This window comes from Lampetra planeri, chromosome 28 (genome assembly GCF_965212315.1).
Source record: "Lampetra planeri chromosome 28, kcLamPlan1.2.h2, whole genome shotgun sequence".
Classification (NCBI taxonomy): domain Eukaryota; kingdom Metazoa; phylum Chordata; class Hyperoartia; order Petromyzontiformes; family Petromyzontidae; genus Lampetra; species Lampetra planeri.
Window position 1 is genome coordinate 3,161,310 of NC_136134.1, and position 24,993 is coordinate 3,186,302.

Genomic DNA, 24,993 nt, shown 5'->3' on the forward strand with positions numbered 1-24,993 from the left:
AAAGTACTGCATGCTGTTTGTTAGGCATTATATGTATTGTACATCTAATGCCTTTTGTTAATTCACTGTGGGATGATGGCCTACTCATGCAATGTGGGTCATGGTTTGTTTGGCCATACTTGATGCTGGTCAGTGCAGGTTGGTGAAGGTAGGGAGCACAGAAGTACAGTACAACGACAAATTAACACTTCTGTGCCAATTCCAATCAGTACATATCCTTGAAACATCCATATCTCAAACATCGTTGATAACGTTTTCAAGCCATTTGCAATCAAATGTATCTCCACCGTTTAAAATAAAATAGCATTGTATAAAAAATAAAACGTGATAGTTAAAAAAACGGTATGTGGTCTTCTACATACGTTGACAAGTGCCATTCACGTTGCTGAAGAGATCGAAGCAGCTGCACTCATAGCCTCCTTGAGTGTTCGTGCAGTTCTGAGAGCAGTTGTGAAGACTTTTCACACATTCATCAACATCTGAATAAAAGGTGACGAGGGCATTTGCAGCAATCAGTAAATGTTCAATCCGTCACGCGCGAATAGTAGGTCCTCTATGTATTATTATTGCTAAAGATATACTTGTAATTTCATAGCCATTTGAAATGCATACAATTGTCGAGAACGGTTCATAATGATCACCATCAGCCATGATCAATCCACTGCTGGATGAAGGCCTTCCCAAGCAGTCACCATCTTTGATGGTTCTACGCTGTAAAATGCACCTTGCATCTGCACACAGCCTGAATTCACCGAACCATCACACACATTCCATTCCTCGCCTGCCACTCATTGTCTTTTATACTTATTTCATTTTATAATGCAATTATCTGCTGTAGGTATTTTACAAACATATCCTACGGGGTATCATTTTCTAGCCAGATCTGTTGGAATGACAGTCAGCAGAGTGAATGGAACCATGTTAAAATCACAATCTATGCTTCCAACCACATACATAAACAATGCTTATGTCTTTCATTCTCAATTACACCTAAACATCTTTCATTATATCCAGACCTAGGCAGGTTGTTCCATCATTTTCCAGGTAATATCCAGGTGGACAAGTGCACTTGAAAAGGCCAGGGGTGTTGGTGCAGTTGACACCAACTGGGCCTTTGCAAGGCTGAGATGTGTTCATTGGTGGTTGACACTCATCAATGTCTGAAAAGCAAAAAGTATTATCATTAAATCACAGACCGCATAATATGATGGTTGTTTGCAACGATCAATCATTATTGTCTGCATAAATGTAGAGAATAATACCGAATCGATTTATCACGGTTGTTTTTATTTTAGCACTTCTAAAATAATTCGATAATTCAGTGTTTGCATTTGTGCTCTATAGTTATTCGATGTGTTTCCACTCTGGGTGTCGGGCAGCTCCTTCAGTGCCTGAGCCTCCTGCAGAAGCACTTGACACGTCCGGGTGAAACATCGGACATCACGCAGGACAACACGTGGTGCAAGCCGAAAAACCATCAGTGAGCTATAATTTTGTGTTAGATCTATGTTCATTTTGATTGGACTCACAATATATGCTCACTTGTTTTCTTTGTGGATATACCCCAATTTTTATTTCATATTAAGCTGAACTGGCAAAATTATAAATGTCCAAATGATGGCCGACTTTGTTGAGCTATCATTTGTGGCCAGGTTGCATCTGAAAAATAAGTTAATACCTCAATGGACGCTGCCTGGTAGGATGGGGATGGTTTAGTGTTATTTGTATGTGTTTGGGTGATTTATTTACCTTTCTTATACTTTGCACTCCTATCGTGTTTTTGTACTGTTGTTGTAACATTCTTACCCGCCGCGACTGGACATCTGTGACAAGAGCTTTACAGCTCATCGGATTCTTCCAGTATAAATACATGTTTAGATTCTGATATATCATTGGCTCTATCTGATGGCCTTCCACAGTTACATGACGAAGAAAGAGTGTTTCGTTGCATAAATCCTATACCTCCCTCTATTTGACTACCAACACTTCTAAAATAGTTGTGAGTGCACTGGGCAGGAAGCTAAGAACCTCCAATAAAGACTGCACAGGCTTTATAAACCACAGCCAAGCAGCAGAAACAACCATAGGAAAAAAAAGACCTTTAGTGTCTGAAGAGGGCACCTACATTTTTTTTTGCACCCTGCATGTTCCTAAACTGTATGTGAGTTACATAATAACTTCTGGGTAGATGTGTGCTGTGTGAGGTTGCAACAAATGATTTGTTGTTTTAAATGTTTTTACCGGTGCAGTTGCCTCCAGTATCCCTGTATCCAGCCTTGCACTGGCAGGAGTAGCTGCCATCAAAGTTCTGGCAGACACTTTCCGCCGTGCATTTGTTCAGGGATGTGATGGCACACTCGTTGATATCTTGAAAACAAAAGAAGACAAATCCTTCAAAAAGAGCACAGCAAGTTCACCTTAATTCGTTCATTTGCTCCCGGTTTTGTTTTTTTACATCATCATTTACTTTGGGAGAGCGATGAGCGGAGTGGGGTGTCAACTCAACCCTTAATTTCTCAATTGTTGACGGACAAAGACAAGAATAAGTAAAGGGTCGGCAGCTTGCTGTTGCCCTGTGGTCAACGCCATGGGAATACGCGATTTCTACTTCGGACTCATGGCCATCAATTGAAGGTGAGCGATGACTCCGGTGACGAGATGTTAGCTACCTCGCTCGGTGTACAGGAGGTTGTGGGTTTGATCCCGACCCTGACGCCTGTATATTTAGAGTTTGCATGTCTCTCTCCCCGTGGTCGCATTTATTTTTCTCTGGGTCCTCCAGTTTTTCCCTCCACATTTAGAATCACCATCACGTGTTTAGAATATGTGGCTGATATACATTTCAACACAATAAACCACTGCGTTGAGCTATCATTTGTGATGGCCAGGTCGCTTCTAAAAAAAAAAAAAGAGCTATACAGCTCAGTGAGCCTTACCTGGCAAAAATTAAAAGTTTATAGTTTATTTATTTATATGACTCGTTTGACTGCAGACAGCCCTTGGCTTGAGATGAATGTCGTACAGAGTGAAAGCAACGGTGCAGCCATGAAGTGCCTTTCTCACACTATCACTCGAAGAAGCTCCTGGATAAAGACCTCAGGCATCTAGGGCGTATATCCCGGCGTACTCGTCAACGATGGCCGGACGCCTTAACAGGGGTGGGAGTACCCATATTTTCTACCCCACCGCAATACACCACAACCGGCAGTGTGTCCATTTATACTTCTGGGTGTACAGAGGCGGGGGGTGGGCAGGTGATTTAAGAATCTTGCACAATTTTTACGTGATACAGCAATATTTGCACATTGCAGGATAATTAAATAAGTAAAAACATAGAGTAATCACCTGGGTAAAGTGTTGTTTTTTTATTTAAACAAAACACTAAACGACAAACCGTCCCAAAAAAACCAGCTATCACGTGCAGAAGACATTCCTTCCCTCACTCTTACAACATCGAGTGCCACACGCATGTTGCGCAGGTTGAAATGCGTCCGCTTGTTTACCTGTACAGTTGCCGTAGGCGTCCAGCTGGTATCCTGCATTGCAGATGCATGTGTACGAGCCATTGTTGTTTATGCATATCTTGGTTTTCTTGTCGCACGGCTGTGATTCCGCACATTCATCGATGTCTGTTCAAAACAAATAATTACATTGTAACAAAGCAACATTGTACACACCAACACGGACCAATTAGTTCGACCATACACTATTATTTTAGGCTTCAAGTCTTGACATTTTTTGTAATATTCTGTCTCTGCATGGACGATGAACAGAGCGGTTTAAAACAAGTCACTATTATTTGTTTGCAGTCCTATGTCAATCAATTGACGGGATGGTCTCCCCTATGTCAGTTATGGGGGTTATTTTACCATACTTCACCCTGCTGGGCAATGAGGATTCGGTGAAAAAATTCAGATGTCGCTCGCCACCCATGTTAGCCACGGCTGGCAATCAAACTCGGGTCACCGAATTCAGAATGATTTGCCCGAAACGATGCACTACCACTCCCCTCCAGAGTGAGCTCTGGAGAACCCCTCTAGAGGCTTTTTTGGCCTCTTCTTCCACGCTCGCTTTTCCTTCTTATGCCAACTGTCACACCAGGAGATAACATTGAACCGGCGAACTCTAAATTTAAAAGTCCGATGCGCTAACCATTACACCATGGCAGCTTGATACATTTAGTGTAACTGGAGAGATATTGTTAAGTGATGTCTTTTGTAAGTCAAGCCATGAAATTAAAATATATATGTATTGTCAACCCAAATATTGCCATCTCTCAGTTACTTTTGTTGAATTTTCACAGCCATTCAACTTGTTAATGAACGTTACTGAAAAGTATTGTGAATAAGGGATTCTTTTTATGCCATGCCTCACCTGTACAAAGGGTTGCATTCCGTCTGTATCCAGCATTGCACTCACAGGTATAGTTACCGGGTACGTTCATGCAATTTTCATTGGCTCGGCAGATGGTTGTATTCTCGCATTCATTGATGTCTGCACATGAAGAGGTACATGTTGATGGCATTTCAATTTATAATATCAAAATCAGTTGATACAAAATGGTAATTCTTCAAATGCCTTGAAACGCATTTTAGACTATTAAAATAGATGAATTAACAACCATCTGATTTATAAATGACACATTCCTTCTGGTAAACATTAATTATTACAATCACCAAGCCAAGGCAATATGAGTACATTTCCAGGAAAACGTGAAGTTAATTATTGTGTAGTGTGGTAAAATACGTGGCGCACACTGTTAGCCGAGGGCAACCGAGGACACACACGTGCGCGTGTGCAACATAAGGTTGCACGGACAAACCGCCACCTCAATAGGGGGGGAAGCCGGTGCAAACCAGGTCGACACTAGGGAGGAGCTGGACAATTGGGAAGCGGGTGTTCGTGTTGCTGGGACAAGAGGGAGAGAAGACGTCTCGCCGCTGCCGTTCAAGCCGGGGACAGACCTCGACCCTCACGAGTCGCCGGGCGGGTGATAGTTGATCCCCCCGCCCGGATCGGATGAGTGAGTGGGTTTGAGGGAACGTAGGCGAGGGCAGCGGCGCTGGGTGAGAAGCTGGGTGAGAAGCTGTGTGAGCGCTGCTGTGTGCAAGCCTCTGTGTGAGCGCTGCTGTGTGTAAAAGCCTCTGTGTGAGCACTGCTGGGTGCAAGCCTCTTGTGTGAGCACTGCTGGGTACAAGCTTCTGTGTGAGCACTGCTGAGTGCAAGCTTCTGTGTGAGCGCTGCTGTGTGCAAGCCTGTGTGAGCGCTGATGTGTGCAAGCCTCTGTGTGAGCACTGCTGAGTGCGGAGCTATTGAGAGCGAGAGTTGCTGTGTGCAGGTTAGCGAGGTGGGACTTGATTAACAGAAGTTACCATAGAGACAGTGATTGGAGTGCCGACAACTGGTGCAAGAATAGGCAAATACAGTGTAAGCAGGTGACCTGTTACAACGTGTCAGTCTGAGTGATTTTACAAGACACTACAATTGTATTAAGATGTTTTATGTCCACAAATTGTATTGCACAGTAAGGCAACAAAACAGATAACTGAAGCCCAAGAGGCCATTCAAATCATGAAATATGGAGCTTGTGTGCATGACTAATATTGTTACAAATACTTGTCAAAGGCTACATTTTGATCAATTTGTGATGGGCTTCATATATGTTACGTCAAATGGACTTAAAATATATTTTTTATGATACGTAGCAAATCTGTGAAAAAAAAAACTTTGGATATTTTCGCAAATATTCCACCACAAAAACACCCAGTGTTCAATCCACCTGTCGCATTTTCAGAAATCTCATCCACATTAAGACAGTTTTTAAAAAATATACCTGTGCAGTAGGTCCCATTGCCAGTGTATGCGCTGGCACATAGGCAAGTGAAGGATCCAATGGTGTTCACACAGTTTGCATAATTCCTATCACAGTTGCTTTTCCCATTCGAACACTCGTCTTCATCGGCGCAGTTCATGCCATTTCCGATGTAGCCGGTGTTGCAGCTGCAACTGTAGGAACCGTCCGTGTTGGAGCATGTGGCATTTAAGTGACATGAATTATGGCCACTTGTACACTCATTTATATCTGAAAAAAAGAATGATCGTACATATCACAGTCATTTAATATAGTGTTTCAATGCTGTTTTCTAAATGCATTCATGGATATATTTTTACATGCAGTGATATCAATATGATTTTTTTGCCAGTATCAAGACGATGACAAAATAATAATAGGCTTTACCCTTTCTGGCAATAAAATAGGTGTTAAGATGTTCTAACACCCAATAGATACCGTTTGCACAGAATCAAGTCTGCATTAGCCACACATACTTGTTGCAATACATGCTTCTTTATGCAATACATGTCTTCTTTATGGCCCTGTCTGACCAGTGTCGGCCAATCAGTTTCAAAGACAATGCATATATATCTTCTTGGTTCTTTCGGTAAAGTCACGTAGAAGGGAAGTAATAAAATAATAAAAATGAAACATATTTTATTATATTATTTTATTTTAGTATGTTTTATTTTTATTATTGTATTACTTCCCTTCTACGTGACTTTACCGAAAGAACCAAGAAGATGAATCCCTGCAGTCACGAAAGCTTTAAATCGAAATTTAATGCATATAATATTATTAGAGTATGTATATTTGCATGTATTACCACAAGTATGTATGGTTAATGCAGACTTGATGCCTAGCAATAGGTATCTATTTGATATTTGAACATCTTAACACCTGCTTTATTTCCAGAAAGGGCACTTACACATATGCTAATAGTTTTACTGTATAAAGATTGTACTACCTGTGCAGTTTGGTCCAGCATAGCCAGATGTGCAGTTACAAGAATAGGACCCTTCACTGTTCAGGCAGACCGAATTGTTAATGGAAAAGCAGGGATTGGTGGCCAATGCACACTCATCTTTATCTGTAGGAGAAAAACAAACATGCATTGAGATTCAAAAGGGGCACGTGCATGAATAGCAAAGTGTTCCCTTTGACCTCTTACATAAATTTAAAGAGCGGTATGAAGCATACTTTCTGTATGGGTCAGAAGAGATGCGGTGAGCCAGTTCACTGCAAGCAATCTGATGATACATTTACTGCTGAGATAAACGTATTTTAAACACATTTGAGGACAAAATGGACATTCAATAGTGGATCGAGCAAGTTTCAATGAACTACCATTAATATTGCATTACCCATGGGTCGCAAGCACATCGAGCGGGGCTAATATCTACACAATTGCACCTTAATAATTAAAAACAATTTCCAGTCGTCGTGGGCTGGACACATGTATGTAGCACATGGGCCCCAGATACATCCACACCGCATTGCTTCGATGAGGTCACAAGCTCACAAAGCATGGCAAACTTTGCACTATAATTCGGCCCTTTACTTAATTTAAGATGTCCCTTTCTTGCACACATGGTAAGTGACCCCACGTGATTTGCGGTTATGTTTCCATGCCGCCTTCCAGTGCCACTTAAATGTTGTTTTTTTCCTTAAATGGTCTTTGTTACTCAGTGTCTAGCAATGTTATAATCTCTTCGCTGATGTTACTCTTTTTTTTTCACCAAGGTTCACCGTTGGGGTCATTCTTGTGAATCGGATTGAGGCCAAATGTTTCTTACCCACGTAAACAAATAGATCGATAAAAATGAACGGTTCGAAACCCTGCAATCACATGTGTTTTTTAAGTGAGCCATGCATGTGTACATCTACAAAAGGGCATTTGCATTGTTATTCAAAAATCATCCAAGCAACCAAAGATGTAGAGCATCGCACGCGATTTCTTACCTATGCAATATAATTTTCCATCTCCTTGGAATCCAGGTTTGCATGTACAATTGTAACCCCCAGGTGTGTTCACACATTGGCCATTTGCATGACAAAGTGTAGAGTTCAAGGCGCACTCATCCATGTCTAAACACAAAGAAAAGTTGTACATGTTAAAACAATACATTTTCAAACAATATATGTCAAACACTACATGTTAAAACAATAAACTTCCCAAACAAAAAATAATAACATTAGTTGATGAGTAATGAGTAACTATCCCCCGAGTTTGGGTTTTAGACTAATATAAGCAACATCACGGTATTTTAAGATGTAAATAAATGTACATTAAGTTCCAGCAAGCAAGTTATGGGAATAAAAAAAAGAGAACAATCTACGTGTTTTTTGTGTTAAAGGCTGGAGTGGAATCAAGTAGTTGAGCTCCGGAGGGTACACTTTAGCCAACTCTATAAGTTGGGGGGTAACGTCCTTAAAAATAATTACATCTCATTGCATAATATATCTATGACAATGCATACGTGTAAACCCATATCGTTTACCCGTATTCTTGTAAAGGGAAATAGAGTTTTCAGGTCCATACAGCATTCAGCCTTTCAATACGGGCAACAATAACATTTTTAATGTTTGTGTTTCTTCATTGTGATGGGACTTTGTAGGATAAACGTTGATATTTATAAAGGCACTGGGTGACCAATAAGGTCTGAATTGGTCTGTAATAAGGTAGGCACAGATAAGGGGTTGACAGGTATTAAAATGTGTTTGTTTCCCCAGCATGAGAGGCTGTCAGGCCAATACATTGCTGAGTCACGTGATTTTAAGAAAGACGCTGTTGCGTCCCAGGGCAATTCGGTAAGCCCATGTGTCATACGAAAACCACAGCATCCTCGGAAGTAACGTTGTTTTGCAGGCTCTACACTTGACAACCTCGATTTAGGCTACATTTTGCGAGTGGCATTTTTAACTGCAAATGTGCAGGACACAACGCACCATCGCATTGTGTGCTATTTTCTGTGTTGATGATGAAGCCAGTGGTACAGTTGCATTCGAAGCTTTTGAGCGTATTCAAGCAGGTCTGCTCGCATGGTGGGGGCGAATTGAGACATTCGTCCACATCTGAATGAAAGAAAGCATGAGACAGCATGAATACAAATCAATAATTGAGCTGGAAGGCAACCTAAGTGTACTTTTTTATTGTATATATCCTATTACACGGACTTAATTGTCAAAAGGTGACAATGCAAATTAAACTTTTAGCATATTTTAATCTTTGATGCAATATTTTCAATGAGAAAAATGACCATTGAGATGCAACAATCTCTTTTGCAAGGAATCAATTGACACACACGCACATACAAGCACATTGTGGATTCTCTTGATCCATTCATCACAAGGTCGTTGATTCATCGATCTCCCGCCACAGCAGTTGAAAGAATCAGTACGTTTCTTAAGCCTTTATTGCTGCAGTAAGTTATTTTAATATGGTGGGTTTTTAATGTATTTTTTTTACTCAGGAAGAAAAAAATCTTCATTGATTTCCTAAAAAGTGTCTGTACTGCACCTCATTCATTTGTAGCAAATGACGGACTAGTAAACAAAATCAACAGTGAAATATGTACACACCGAAACACTTGCTCCCGTTGCCTGTGAGCCCAACGGGACAGGGCCCACACGAAAAGCCTAGGGAGGGTGCAGGTTGATCTGTGCAGTTCACTCCAGGATGACAAGGGCTGTCTACACAGGCATTGTAGTCGTCCGTGCAGTATGCTCCCGCGTAGCCAGTATCACACAGACAGCCGGCAACCTTCAGACGATCGCAGCAACACGGCAAATAAATGGAGTGTGACACGGGTTATGTACGCAAACTAAAGCCATCTTCCCGCTAAGGGCCGATCAAGCATTATGATGAAACGGTATATATTCAAGCACACCAAAAGTGGTATGAGGATGCTGTTTTCTGATACCACTAATAGACATTGATTTTTACCAAATCAAGTAATCTGTCCCTTAGTACTCAATGAAAACGTATCAAAGTTGAAAAAGAGTACATTTTGTGTATGTTTGGGTCAATTTGAATTCAGCAGTGTCTGTACATATCGGGCTATTTAAAATGAGATCTTGACCTTTTGAATGAGACATTGATCATTATAGCCAGCCAATAAAATACAGATGAAAACTAAAACTAAACTTCCATTTTCTGCTAATTTAAGAACCGTGAATCATGTTATAAATATAGACGTTCCACCAACACAAAGTTGCCTCACTTTATATATAGGCTTTGACGACCAAAATTATTATTCATATTTGTTAATAATGGGTAAGATCTTGCAACTATAGTGTCCATTTTCAACTCGAACCCTTCACCACCCAACAGAGCCAATCAAATCATTTTGCCAGGTGGGCAAATGTGCCCCTTGATTTGATTTATCCGCAAAAATGGAGGAATGTTGAAAAGCAAGCAACACATTCCTGCGGAGGGAGCTGGAAGGAACGTTGGGTTGCTCGGTCAATGGCCAGGGTCAACGGCGGCGTGGTGTATTCCGCAAATATGCCCGACTGTGAGGGCGGGCACAAGCCGGCGTGAGTAGGTTAAACGTTGAGTTTTATAAGGGCACCACGGGGTGACCAGCCCCTCCCCACCCAGTCCCACCCCTCCCACCCCCCACCTAGCCCCACTCTCCCCACCCAGCCCCACCCTCCCCACCCAGCCCCTCCCCACCCTCCCCTCCCCACCCAGCCCCTCCCTGCACAATGGACACAATAATTCCCTGTGGGCTGGTGTAACCAGGAGGTCCTACCAATAAAATGTTCCAGATTTGTCCGACGTTTCGCTGGAGATTACATCCAACATCATCAGTTGTCTCTGCTTTGTCTACTCTCAAATTATTAGGTCGAATTTTTTTTGACTCTTTGGTTCTTTCGGTAAAGTCACGAAGGTAGAAAAAAAATATATCACGACGTTTTGATCGCAACACAAGCAACCGTCTGAAAAGAGGGGGACACCTTTTCACCTGAAGACGGTTGTTATTGACGAATGTGTAAAGTTTTTGTTATTCTGCCCCACTGCCAAAGCAGTATCACACGGTCATCGTTTAATTAAGAAATGGAACGAGAATAAGCCGTTAAAACAAGGTATTGATCAACTTTCCATGAACGTCATTTCTGAAACAACTATCACGTGGTGGCTGCGACTGAAGTCGTGAAGTGAGGGACTTCCCAGCTGACCTGGAAAGAGGATCCGTCGCTGGAATTCATGCTCAGGGTGGTCTGGTTGTAGAGGCACGTGGAATGGGCGCTGCAGTTGCAGAGAGTGAGGTTGAGCAGCAGCGCAGAGGAGGCCTTGCCGTCGCTGGCGCTCACCACGCCAAAAGCTGGCTCCGAGCTTCTGGGGCTCCACGTCAAATTCCCATCAGCTGCAACAGCCAGCACCCAAAAACCACGGTCATTTTGTTACACTGAAGGACGGAGTGGCCTCTCGTGACTAGAGATATGTGAACCCATTATATACAACATGCACGGATTGAAACATCAATTCTTACACACACGCAACGCATATCATTAACTTAAGCATCGATATTAAGTATACACCTGAACATTCATTTTAGTAACGGGAAAGTCCAAGTAATCCCAGATCATATACAATTACAATTTTCTTACACTGTACAGGAAACAGAGTATGTTTAAAATCCAAATAAAATGGTCATCATTGTACACAATCGTAAGTTACAAAACGTACGTCGCAAATTAGAATTCTAGACATGCACAAACTACTCACGTGTGATTGTGAGGCCTGACGAGTTGGTTGCCATGGAAAATACGATAGTGTCGTTGTTGGGGTCCTCTGCATTGATCTGCACCGAGACCGTTTGATTGAGGCTGGTGAAGAGTCGACCGCCCGTTGTGATGTTGGGAGGGAAGTTTTCTGCAACAGAAATTGAACAAGGGTCGTCTAAGAACTATGCCGAAGTGTGTAGTCATCCTCTTCTCATATAACACGAACCACTGATCTATAAATAAGAGTTCGCTCTATGACGTCTTCCAGTTATTTTTTTATTGTCGAACCATGTATAGATATTGTTACAATAACGGGATCGCGTGATGTAAAAACACAACGATCGCATTGAAAGCCTCTAGAATGTCCCCCTCCGAACGGAGACGGGGGGGGACATAAATTCCCCGAACAGCAGCCCCGATTTCGGCGCGCCAGGTGCCCACTTAAAGGCGGGGTGGGAGACCTGGGTTCACCGCCCCATCCAGGTGGTGACCATGAGTGGGGACATGAACGTTTATACCGGGGAGGGGAAAAGGGTAGAAGGGGAGAAAATAATTAACATACTTGGTGAATACCCTTAACATACTTGGTGAATACCCTTATTAAATATTTTCTCCGTTACTCTGTGAGATACGGAGCCTTCGCTTTCTCAATACCCAACCACCTGTTGGAAATAAAGTACCGTAAGAGGGTCATTGGAAATCAGTGGGGTCTCTATAAATGGATCACCCTGTATAACTGAGCCTCTAATTACGAGTTAATTTCGGTTCATTCAGTTCCCTGCCGTTCAGCAGGATATCTGAAGTGTTCCGTGGCGGGAGCTCCGAAACATGTAGGCCGCTGTACGTGAGCTGTATCGTTTAGTTTCGTTCCGACAAACGGGGCACTACTTTTTCTTTTGCTCAATATGTTCAACGTTAATAAAAGGTATCCAAGCAAAAAGTTCTCCACGCATTATCCTGCAGTTAATGAGAAAAGTGTAATTTATTGGCGCACTATATTGACTGCGTATTGAGACATATAAAACTGTTGAGCTAGATTTTCAACCAATCAGCATCGAAAATGTAAGTAGGTCAGAGCCAAAATCAAGCCAATATCACTACGCACATGTAAACATGGAGGAGGACTTAAGCAGCGCAGCTTTATCTGATAGCGGCGATCAAGCTCGATTAACACAGGTATGTTTACCCACTTGAATTGAATGTTATGCAAGTTAATATATTGCCAACTGAGTTTATAATTTATTCTTCATATCTTTAATATAGGACTTCTTCGTGAGGCAGCTCAAATGAAATCAGATGAGAGCATTCTGACACACATTCGTGGGAAAGAATGCATTGCAATCGAGGTCCGCTACCACAAATCCTGCTATCGAGATTACACAAGATTTCTCAGCAAAACTGAAAAACATAGGTAGGTAAAAAAAAATGTTTGTTCACAAATCTGTGGGGTCACTCCAATTACATTTACATATTGCGTGTGAATGCAATGTAATTCCTTAATCAAATTATTTCTCTATTGAAGGTAGGGCTTTAAATATACATGTCCTATCTAATGCTCTGACTGGAGCCTTCACTTAGCAACAGTGAGACGTATGCTGGCATGGTATTTTGCATATGACCGCCAAAATTATGCAAGGTACCTATCAGCATATTGGGTCGAGATGATCAATCTTCCAAAGACTCATCCACACTGCTATGAAGAAGTTACTGCAAAAGGAAACTGGACAGTACAGCGTAAGGATGCTAACAGGTTCTCATCCATAGCTTGTGACCAAGCAATAGAACAAACCTGCAACCGTGATTCAAAGACCAAAGGCGGCATAACTGGGATAACATTGAACAGAGGTGCCGTCCAGCGATGGATACTGTCTCATCCTGAACGTTCTGCAATCACAAGGCAGTGTGAAATGATGGCTGGAATGCAACATGAAGAGAGGGGTCATAAAGAGTTGGATGCAACAAGAATTGCAAAAGACAATGCTGCTGTTATATATTTGGTTTCAGCGGTTGAGTCTATGATCAATCCCTTGCTGCCTCGTGAAGATCTTGTATGTATTAGCTCTGGTGTTGTTGCTACAGAGACTGTCAGAGATGACATACAAAGTGCTTGTGATAAAGGTGAAACAGCTCTGAAAATTTTCATCCAAGATCGAGTCCAGTCATCAAAAACAGACTTCTTCTCTCCAATAAAGTCCTTGAAGCTCACTACGTTTGGGGATCAAATGAAGAAATCATCCAAGACAAAAGATGGAAATCAAGTCATTCTAAAAAATGACAAGAGACTCTTTGCAGGACTGTTAGTGATAAGTCAATCCCTGTCTGTAAACTTGAAAGAGATTCTGACATATTCACTTGGCAATATCTCATCCCCGCTAGCAAGCACTGATGGTTCATTAGCCAAAACAAATAAGGCTGCTTTTCTAGCTTGTTTAGAATCAAAGAACAAGGACTGTCATGTGAACAAGACTGTTGGTGATAATGGTGCCCTACTGATAGATGGCATGGCATTGATCAGGAGTCTCAAGAATATACCAGACACATTCGGTGAGCTTGCTGATGATCTTCTTCAACTTGTGATTAAGATGGGTAGAAAGTTCAGTTGTCCAAGGGTAGATTTTGTCATTGATCGCTACCCGGCAGTGAGCATCAAAAATGCTGAACGATCAAGACGTGCTGTTGCTGGACAACAATTACTGCAAATATACAGCATCAAGCAGAAGACTCCAAGTCAGTGGACCAAGTTTCTAGCCAGTGGTGAAAATAAAAAAGCCTTGACAGACTTTCTCTTTGAGACATGGAGAACTGTGCCTTTACAAGCAGCTGGAAAAGACATAGCTATCTTTGTGGCACACAGAAATGTATGTCATCAACTCACTCTTAAAGATGGAATTATGTCTGTCAAAGAGGTAGAATCTTTGACTTGTGACCATGAAGAAGCTGACACGAGGCTCCTACTTCATGCAAAACATGCCTGGAGTGAACTTTATAATAAGATAATCATCCAGAGTCCTGACACTGATGTTGCTATCATTTCACTTTCAATAATGGCTAAGCTTCCCTCTGCAAAGATGTACTTTCTGACAGGAACAAAAGACAGGCAAAGAATGTTAGATCTCCAGGCTATTGGTTCTGCTTTGGGTCTTTCACTAACAGAGGTACTGATAGGACTACACACATTCACTGGCTGTGACTCAACTAGTTCCTTTTATGGGAAAGGAAAAGAGAAACCACTAAATATAGTGTCTGGAAATGCAGAGTACATCCGTGCATTTGTTGCTCTTGGGAGGCAATTTGAAATGGACAGCACCACATTTGTGACCATATAACGTTTTGTGTGTGAGCTGTATGGAGAAAAGGTATCAGATGTTAATTTGGCCAGATACAATAGGTTCTGTGTCCAGGCCTCTTCCGAACAGGCATTACCTCTAACAAAAGATGCACTTACAGAGCACTTCAAGCGTGCTAACTACGTAGCTGCAATCCACAGGAGAGCATTGGATCCTTTTATAAATGCTCCCAGTCCAGACGGCTTTGGATGGATTGTCAAGGATGGTGATCTCATCATATCATGGATGACTAAAGATCCAGCTTCTCAACAGATTTTGGGGTCACTCCACTGTGGGTGTAAGTCTCGTACTTGTACAGGTGGAAAGTGCTCATGCCACAAGGCTGACCTGGCCTGCACTGACCTATGTAAATGTGTTCATTGTGACAATGTGAGATTAACTGAGGATATTGTTTCATGTGAATCTGATAGTGAGGACAGTGATCTTGATATTTAGTGATGTGTATATGATAATAAAATTAATATAGGACATATATATTCTTAGGTTTTTTCGGTAAAGTCACGTAGGTAAAACATCAAAATTAATAAAAATAAAATAAAATAAAAATCACGACGTTTCGGAGGCAACACAAGTCTCCGTCATCAGGTGATGACACAAGTCTCCGTCATCAGGTGATGACGGAGACTTGTGTTGCCTCCGAAACGTCGTGATTTTTATTTTATTTTATTTTTATTAATTATGATGTTTTACCTACGTGACTTTACCGAAAAAACCTAAGAATATGAATCCTTGTAGTCACGAAAGCTTCAAATCTAGGACATATATATATCTGATTTATATATTATGTCCTATATATATAGGACATAATATATAAATCAATCAAAATTCAATCTTGTTTACAATAATCATTGCTGTGAATATGTACATGTAGTGCAGTTGCTGCTCATGTATGCGAATTGATAATTCACCATTAAATGTGTTATTTTGAAAAGTGCTTTTTTATATATTATATTTTGGCTTAATTCTATTTGTTATTCAGATTTTACCTCAAATATTACCTTTCAATTGGAACAACATAATGAGAAGTAATTGGGATGTTAATGCTACAGCAGAAGTTTTCTTGATAATCTTATCATGTTTACTGTGCATAGATAGCAACTTCAGGTATATCACACATTTCAAACTGGTTTATTTTGTACTTCAAGTGGTAATTCTGCATTTTTGGGTTTATATGATAAACAGGTTTAAAAGGGCAAAATTCCCTATGGTTTCCCTTTTTTCAAAATGGGCACCTTTAGCATCATTTTTCTCAAAAACTGCAAGGTTGTGTGCGGAGAACTTTTTCCTAAGGAATATCTATATATTTCTGATGATAAATATTAAAAAAGTAGGTAGTGCCCCACTTGGTGGAACGAAACCCTATTTCTAGGCCTCTTTTAGGCTACCGACAGCGGCCTAATTCGGTTCCTGAAGGAGATTCCAACACGAGGAGCGTGACATCAGACATTGATGGTACAACCCATAAACATATCAGGAAGCTTTCCAACAGAGCCACTAAAACCTGCATAGTACAATCTGCAAAAACACATTCCTGCGGAGGGAGCTGGTAGGAACGTTTGGTTGCTCGGTCAATGGCCAGGGTCAACGGCGGCGTGGTGTATTACCGCAAATATACCCGACTGTGAGGGCGGGCACAAGCCGGCGTGAGTAGGTTAAACGTTGAGTTTTATAAGGGCACCACGGGGTGACCAGCCCCTCCCCACCCAGCCCCACCCCTCCCACCCGCCACCCAGCCCCACCCCTCCCACCCCCCACCCAACCCCACCCTCCCCACCCAGCCCATCCCCACCCTCCCCTCCCTGCACGACGGACGGACGGACACAATAATCCCCTGTGGGCTGGTGGAACCAGTGGGTTCCTACCAGTAAAATCTAGACTGTAGGTATATCTCACGCAGTGCTTGGCCCTGAGATCCAAAATCTCCAGCGCTGTTCTTTGTGGCCATTCCAAAGTTGGTGTCGTTAGTGCTGAGCACATCAAAAATGCAGTCCTTTTGCCCTCCGCAGGAAGCGTTGACGAAGGCCAGTCGTTCTGGAGATGTCTGGTTTATGAGGTCTTCGTAAAATAACGGCACGAAAGTGTTGTTGTTGTAGGTGTGCCAGCTCTCCCCATCACTGGTGTTGTAGGAAAACAAGCTCGTGTTTGCAGTGATTTGCCCTGTGAAAAGAATAAGGTAATACTTTATTTTCACAAATGTGGGTGCATTTAGATGGCTTACAATATACCGTTTAGGAACTAAATCGAAGCACAGTAATATGCAGGTTTAATATCCATGTGACATGTTCTTATTTTGTTATTAAACCATTTGGGCTACGTTGCACGATATTTTGATCGCGTCGTATAGTTAGGCATCAAGCTGGAACACAAGAGTATTTCATTAAATAAACAAATCTTTCGGTAAATCTCGAACCTATGCCAGTGAGATTTAAGTTTCAGAATTGCAGAGTGAATTGGGTATAACCCCTGGTACTTATGTGCAATTTTATCATCTCCATGAGATGCAGCACGTGATCAAAAATGGTGACACCCTTCCACACATTCAGAAAAACAATGGCGACAACTGTTTTAATTGGTGGAATGGCTACAATGAGGATGCGAACATGTTCATTTTGCCAATAGAAGTGGGAGGCCAGTTTTTATTCAAATTCTAGCCAACATTGATCATGTTCACAGGTTGATTTTGGATCAATATTGACATGTAAACACAATATCACGGTGTGTTGATAGAGTTCGCACAATAATGTTTTATACTGCACAGGCAATAGTGTAGCTGCTAGAAGCTGTGATGGAATAGTCATCTAGAGCAGTGGTTATTAACCTTTACTGCAGCCTAGCACCCTTTTAGTTCTCAGTCGTTGAAATGTGATGTTAATAAATACATAGGTTTGATGAAACCAAGTAGTTGTACTTACATGCCCATGCTTAATTTGTGTTACGATGATTTACACTCTAAAAAAATCTGGCCATATCTGGCACCCACAGAGAGGGCATCTTGCTCCTCCAGGGGGTGCATGCACCCCAGTTTAAGAAGCACTAATCTAGAGCATCTGGCACACAGCCGGGCGCTCGACTCTTCAGACTTCCAACTGTTTAAAAAAATATATATATCTAGGTGCTGAGTGATTTCAGCACCTAGATATTCTTGTTCTTTTTATTTTTATTCAACACAGTTGCTGAGCACAGACACCAAAACGTATATTGCCCACCAACAAACAGCACTATGTTTTGGGGATACGTTTCTTGAATTGAGTAAGCAAAATAGACGATGGGAGAGAATTCCAAAGTTCAGCAGTTCATGGGAACAAGCAGGAAAATTAATGTTTTAACCTTCAGTGTGGTCGTGGTTGAGCACAGTATGGATGCGACAAAACAGTAAAATTTTTATTATTATTACTTGTAAAATGGTGCGGTGGTAACTATCACGGCTTAAGGGCCAACCAAAATACATTTACACTGTTGGAATTATGAAGATTATGAGACACTGGGAAACGCATATTTTAGGAGTTGAAGATGACCGTAGAAAAATAGTCTGTCAAGTTAATGATAACGGATGCTTTCTGAAAATGTACGTTTTAGTCATTGAATTAATCTCACATTAAAATTACCATTACTTATTGAAACACCATTATATATTATTCAAATGTCCAATACTCAAGTAATATTGAAGGCTCGTCACCAAAATCTCACATGTGCTGGTATATTAACAGTAAAAAAAAGGTATGAACAATTTATAATTTTTACAATAAAAGCCTTACGTACACAAGTGTCACGCACACTAGTTATGAATACTTACATGTAACCCCAAATTCATAGTAAATCCTGGACTCTGAAGGTACATCTGTCCCATTAAAAGGTAGCACAGTGCCATTTGCAGCTCGGAAATCATCTGTTGGATCTTTGTTGAAAACGCCTGCAAATAAAAAAAAATTGATCGGAAGAAATAAAGGATACGATGCCATGTTAGCGACGTAACTTTCTGTGACGCCACGTTTTCCGAAATTTCAGATGAATATTAAATTTGGCAACACGCCGCTGGTAGAATCGCTGTTAGCCACGGTATCAGTTGAGTCCCTTACCCAGCAAACCCTGCGTCATGTTGATGAAGCTCTCGGGCAGCATTGTGATGAAGTTGAGGGCCCCGTAAGAAGCCGTTACGTTCACAGAGATGCCCGACGGGAAGGAGGCAGTGATGGAGGAATTTTCCGATCGCCAAACGGAGGTTTTATTGAAGTAAACGCGTGAATCTGCAAAAAATCGTCGAGAACAGAATGCATGGGCAATGACTTTTGGGCAGACATCTGTCATTAAAATTTGGGAAAGGTGGTTGTGCACTTATGCAGAAAATAGCATAAGATAGTATTCACGGTAAGCTTAATAAACAGGTTGATATTTATTTAGGTTCCCATTGCAATATGTGTAACGTGTGCAAAGATAAAAGGGAGATTTACCTGTGATATTTGCAACGTCACCATCTACTAGGATTATTGTGATATTGTTTTTGAGAATCCATTCAACCTGTAAATTACACACAAAAAAAGTTTAAGCAAACAATACATTACACTATCTGAAAGTACTCTATCACAGTCTTCAATAATGACTGAATAAAAAAATATATATACAAAGCTTAAGTTAACCATTAACATATATTTTTGTATGTATGATACCTTTACGCTAATTAAGATTTGCAACACACTGGCACATCACTGAGTTATACTGCTTAAAACGGTGGTCCCCATATTGTCAATATTCATGTGTCGTGGGGAAAAGTGTGAGTATCCCCCACCAAGGTCTGGCCAGCGTGGAAGAGTAGGCCAGAAAATGCCCTCTAGAGGAGCTCTGTAGAGCCTTCTGTATTGACAACCTTCTGCCAACAATGGAGTGAACAAGCAATTGCAGTGCTTCACCTCTGCCTTATTTTTTTTTAAGTACAGGCTTGCAGGGCCTATAACCCAATGTTAAAGACAGCCTAACCCAAAGAGCTCACTCCATCCTGGCAGGGGGTGTAAAACACACATAAGGGATGTTCCCAAGTTCGGATTGTGAAAATCAGGCCTAGGTACGGCATTTCATTATATTGCTTATTGAGTTTTAATTGAGTCTAGATTTGAAGTTTTCGTGACTGCAGGGATCCATACTCTTTGGTTCTTTCGGTAAAGTCACGTAGGTATAAAATAAAATAGATTAAATCACGACGTTTCGATTGCAACACAAGCAATCATCATCCGAACACTAGAAGTGACGTCACTTTCACGCTTTTTCCCAGGCAAAAGTGGTTTTACATGGTGTAAGGTGACATATACTATTGTATGTATGTTGAACTTCTTTGGCACCGCACAAAGCCACCCCTGATAATCGGAGCACTTTACTATTGTTAGCACAGAGACATTTTACATTTGTACAAAATGGAAATTATCTATGCATCTTAAAGAAGTTAAAAAAATAGTCCTTAAATAGTTTTTTTATCTGAATGTCATCCCTAAAACACATGTATATTAATTCAGGTTTAGTCTTTTGTTAGGCAGGTGATTCGGAATGTTTGTGTGGCTATTATTTATACAATGGATGAGTAAAAACATATTTACGTGTAAAGTTAAATATACATAACATACTATATCGCGTCACTGCCACATACCTTTGCGGATCCATTTTCTTGGGCTACAATGGCAACAAAAGAAGTGGCTTTGGAGACTCCAATGACACCTGCAATTGCTGTCCGGGCCTGCATGGTGAAAGTGATGTTCTCTCCAAATGCTTCTAAGACCGTGTACTCTCCCAGGCCATTGAAGGTGTATGCGGCATTGTCCAGGGTCGTGACATGAGGGTCGCCAATGAGAAACGCTGCAATGAAAAGGGTAACCAAGTTGACAATGTTAAATGGTGAAGTTCATAGTCCCAGTGCGCCAAACATTTCACCATCCCCAATTATTATTTTTGTGAGTAACCGTCAAGGTTCGTGATGTGAGATTCGCCGAAGAGTAATGCTAAAATAGCAAGAAGAAAAAGCACAACGTTCAGTCAACCAAGTCACAACTCCTTTTATCTTCGCCCATTTCTTATAGCACGAGGCTATCCATAAGGCAATGTGTTTCACAGGTGCGTAATGTCTCCAGTAGTTTCACAAGTAGTGGGGAGATGCTGCTATGTCCTGCAGTTATATCCAATGGAATAATCTGCGAGTAATTTAACGTTTGATTCAGATGTATGCTTTGAGTGTTTGACATTTGTTTAGGATATGAAATTGGAATAAATAAACATACAAAGAGGCAAAAAAAAAATCCTACTTTAGAAAGTTACCGTATTTACTGTACCGTACTTACCACTCCAATCTCTAAGACTCTGCATGGGGTGATGTATAGAGTGCAGTATTTTCATTGTTTAAGTTGCATGTAGTGAATAATGTACCGTATATAATATATAACACTTAAATCAAGCATAGGTACTTTTTTGTCACGCACATGGTGACGATTGCCATACTGGTATAGCAATCGGCACCACGGTTTCGGCAGATCGGCCTGGGACCGCCGGAAAATGTTGGAAGCCGGATAATTACGTGCCGGATAATTGATCATAAAACTTTAATGTGAAGTCATAAAATAGGCTTACCGAAGAAAGGAGGTCTATAGTAAGTGCATCGGTTAATAGGACGCCTCTGGTGGTACAAGCTGCACAGCCGATTGTCCCCGGACTGGCAGCAGTATCTGAAGGGATCCACTTCTTTTTCTGATACAAGAAGACATTCACAAGTAACCTTTTAATTATTCTTTGGTTCTTTTCGGTTAAGTCACGTCTAAAAATAAAATAATAAATTAAAATAACATATTACGACGTTTCGATTGCAACACAAGCAATCAATTAACGCATAGCCTGGTTAATTGTGTGTTAACCGACTCTCTGTGTTGTATTACATCACATTTCGATATTTTGCTAGGTTATTTAATTTTCGTGTGCCTGTCTCCTAATTTTCAATTTTGCGTGCCCGTTTTCAATTTTGCGTGCCCGTTCCACATTGTCATCTTACTTGCAACAGCAGTACGTTGCCGTACACTCATTGATATGCTAATTCTCTCTGCCCCCTCCCTCTCTCCGTCCCCGCCCCCCCTCTCTATATTTAAGGGACCGTCACAGAAACGACCCCTCTCTTTGTGCCGATTTGTGTCCTCTCTCTGTGTGCCGTTGTGATGTCTGTCTGCTTGTATGTCTGTCTATAGTTTTCTAGTTAGATTTTTGTTGCTATTTCTTTTATACCTGATGATGATTGCTTGTGTTGCAATCGAAACGTCGTAATATGTTATTTTAATTTATTATTTTATTTTTAGACGTGACTTAACCGAAAAGAACCAAAGAATAATTCCTGCAGTCACGAAAGCTCCTAAATTAAGACTTTTAATTATTGTTGATTAAAAGAATACACGGTTCATCCTTCAGGAAGTGCACTCCAGTTTGTGATGGTGCTAAAATTAAAACGAGGTAGATTATGACTGCCAAAGCTCGTAAACATAATTACTACAGAGCTTTGTTTTATAGGAGTATTATAGTAAAAACTTATAATTGATATACAGTATTTTAGTATCCAACAATTACAGGCTTAACCATAAAGAGAGCGAGCATATGCAGATCTACAATATAAGAATCTAACTTTTTTTTACTCTTGATTAACTATAATTATTAGACAGGCACGTGTGTAGATCAGCAATAAGGCACTTGGTGTAGATTAACCAAACCGTGGCATGAGAAAATCAGAATCATATGTTTACTTCCCAATGAGTAATGAAGGACATTGAACTAATAAGCTCTCTTTTTTTCAAGGGCGACTCAGCCGGTAGACAAAATCAAAGCATTCCACAATTACAGAATGACACGAAAAAACGTAATGATAATCGCAATTATTTCTGTAAAATTACATTCACACTTAAACGTTAGTCAGTTTTAAATGAAGACGGAGATGGCAAAATGGGGATGCCAAGAGACATACCTGCTATAATCACCCAGGAATGTCTGTCCTTAACACTCGTGACGTCACTCCACATCGACCAGCCCCCCTCATTAATATCCATGACCAGGTGACGTCCTCCAAATGGACACCCCGCCCTCATTAATAATCATGAGCAGGTGACGTCAATCCACATGGAGCACCCTCCCCCCTCATTAATAATCATGAGCAGGTGACGTCACTCCACATCGAACAGCCCCCCTCATTAATAATCATTAACAGGTGACGTCCTCTAAATGGACCCTCCCCCCCCCCATTCATAATAATTAGCGGCTGACGTCACTCCAGATGGGGGGCCGAGGCGCCTCCTCCCCCCTCTTCGGCGTCAACTTCCAACCCTCACTACAAAGGCAGAACCCTCACGTCACGCAATCTCCGTAACGCTATTGAGACATCAAAATAAAAAGGACGTCATGATGAACAAGGAATTATAACCTTATAAATGAAATAAGTCTGTGTCACCGCGCCCTTACAAATTGCACACGCATTTTGCAATACACCCGTCCTTGGACGGGCAAAAGGCTAGTAGTAACTTAGGTTGTCCCAAAAATTTGGGCAGCTGCATGTAATGTTTTTGCTTCAAATTGTGTGCAAAATTTGGGAACTATTAACAGGTAATCAGATGCGTGTCGCTGAATTCTGTTTGGATTGTCCAATGTTAATAACAACAGGTCAGACAAACAAAAAAGCAGAACCTGTAAATTAAAATAATCATCATCATCACGATCCATGTGCAGATAGCCCCGTAGGTGTCCACTGCACATTTCGTCATTTGTTTCCACTTTCCTTTGTCTTGTGCCAATGTGCTCAAGTAGTGACCACATCTTGTCTTGCACCAATCTCTGATGTCAATCTCTTATGTCGTCAGGCCATTCTCTGCCAGGTCTTCCTATCTCTAGCCAAAAGTAATTTTAGGGCTGCACCTTTACCTTTTACTGTGGGCCTGCTCTATGGCTACTGCTCTGTCCAAGCCACAGGTCCAAGCCGATGGTCATTAGTTTGGCGAGTGTTGTCAAACAAGGTGTATCCTCATATGAGGTTTGCCAAACTCTTCTTGGACGCTCACCTCCTTACCAATAAACAATATGCATATTCGCGCGCAATAACTTACCGGTATAGGTGTTACGTTCGGCCGAAAACGCAGAGTAGTATGACCACCACCACCATTGGTACTGAAACCACGGAGTGGGCAGATATTTCTCGTACCTCCCGTACAGCAACGCTCCCCACCAGCTGTAATAGCACCTGACCCCTGTCCCGTAAAAATCCTTCTGCACGCTTTGTAGACTCCAGGATGTGCCTGTAAATTACAAATACCTTTGATAAGCATAAAACATTGCAACTACCGATGTAACAAATCAACCCCCTCCACGAATATTTATTCGTTTTAGTTTTTTTTGGGGGGGGGGGGGGTCAGAGTTGCATTTGTACATTGATGTTACGTTGTTGCTGTTGTGATGCTTGGAAAATTCCATAGTGGCTGCAGTGTTTCCACGAAGTGATCACACGCAACACATACGAATTGCGATCAATTCTTACACTGCACAAACTTGATCCATTTATCACGTGTGAAAGCATTCGTGTTCCATAGATTCTTGTCAATATTTATTGCATCGCAAATCAGCATTGTAGCTTGTGCAAAAATGAACGCGATAAGTCCGACTCACCTGGGACATACGAAATCTGATATCCATAATAAGCTATGTTGTATCCATATGTGTATCTGCTGTCAAATAGCCCTTGCCAGAGAGAGCAGGGACAGGTAGTGAAGGGACTGAAGTTCATCATTTGCTCGCTTTGATACCAGGTCAGGCACTGGCGCTTTGGGTTCTTGGTGGCCGCTGAGTTTGAATCCAGTCTGTACGCCAACCTTCCCTTTAAACCTGAAAGTAATTCAAACACATTACGACATTGCATAATGAGACCATCACATATAACTGTAATTTCTATAGACGTTCACAAATATGACCTTTTCACATATCCACTAGAAAAAACAGCAATGTTTTACTGTATTTTTAAAAAAATAATCATACACTTAAAACTTAAATATAATGTATCATTTATATATATTTGTTCTTTAGGCCTTCATA

At 41.2% G+C, this 24,993-nt stretch overlaps 1 protein-coding gene across 1 annotated transcript in view; it reads right to left on the bottom strand.

Annotated features, from left to right (window-relative positions):
* LOC144728258 (uncharacterized) overlaps positions 1-24,993 on the bottom strand; it is a 316,355-nt gene that overhangs the window by 46,878 nt on the left and 244,484 nt on the right. The window contains exons 90-105 of the mRNA XM_078607566.1: positions 19,362-19,428; positions 18,990-19,157; positions 18,707-18,823; positions 16,807-17,070; positions 11,568-11,714; positions 11,018-11,205; positions 9,416-9,596; positions 8,783-8,908; positions 7,796-7,921; positions 6,801-6,923; positions 5,834-6,082; positions 4,375-4,494; positions 3,504-3,629; positions 2,242-2,367; positions 1,017-1,160; positions 363-479 (exon numbers count right to left, since the gene is read on the bottom strand). Of these exons, the coding sequence (XP_078463692.1) occupies positions 363-479; positions 1,017-1,160; positions 2,242-2,367; positions 3,504-3,629; positions 4,375-4,494; positions 5,834-6,082; positions 6,801-6,923; positions 7,796-7,921; positions 8,783-8,908; positions 9,416-9,596; positions 11,018-11,205; positions 11,568-11,714; positions 16,807-17,070; positions 18,707-18,823; positions 18,990-19,157; positions 19,362-19,428 (2,389 nt within the window). The remainder of the gene's footprint in view (positions 1-362; positions 480-1,016; positions 1,161-2,241; positions 2,368-3,503; positions 3,630-4,374; positions 4,495-5,833; positions 6,083-6,800; positions 6,924-7,795; positions 7,922-8,782; positions 8,909-9,415; positions 9,597-11,017; positions 11,206-11,567; positions 11,715-16,806; positions 17,071-18,706; positions 18,824-18,989; positions 19,158-19,361; positions 19,429-24,993) is intronic.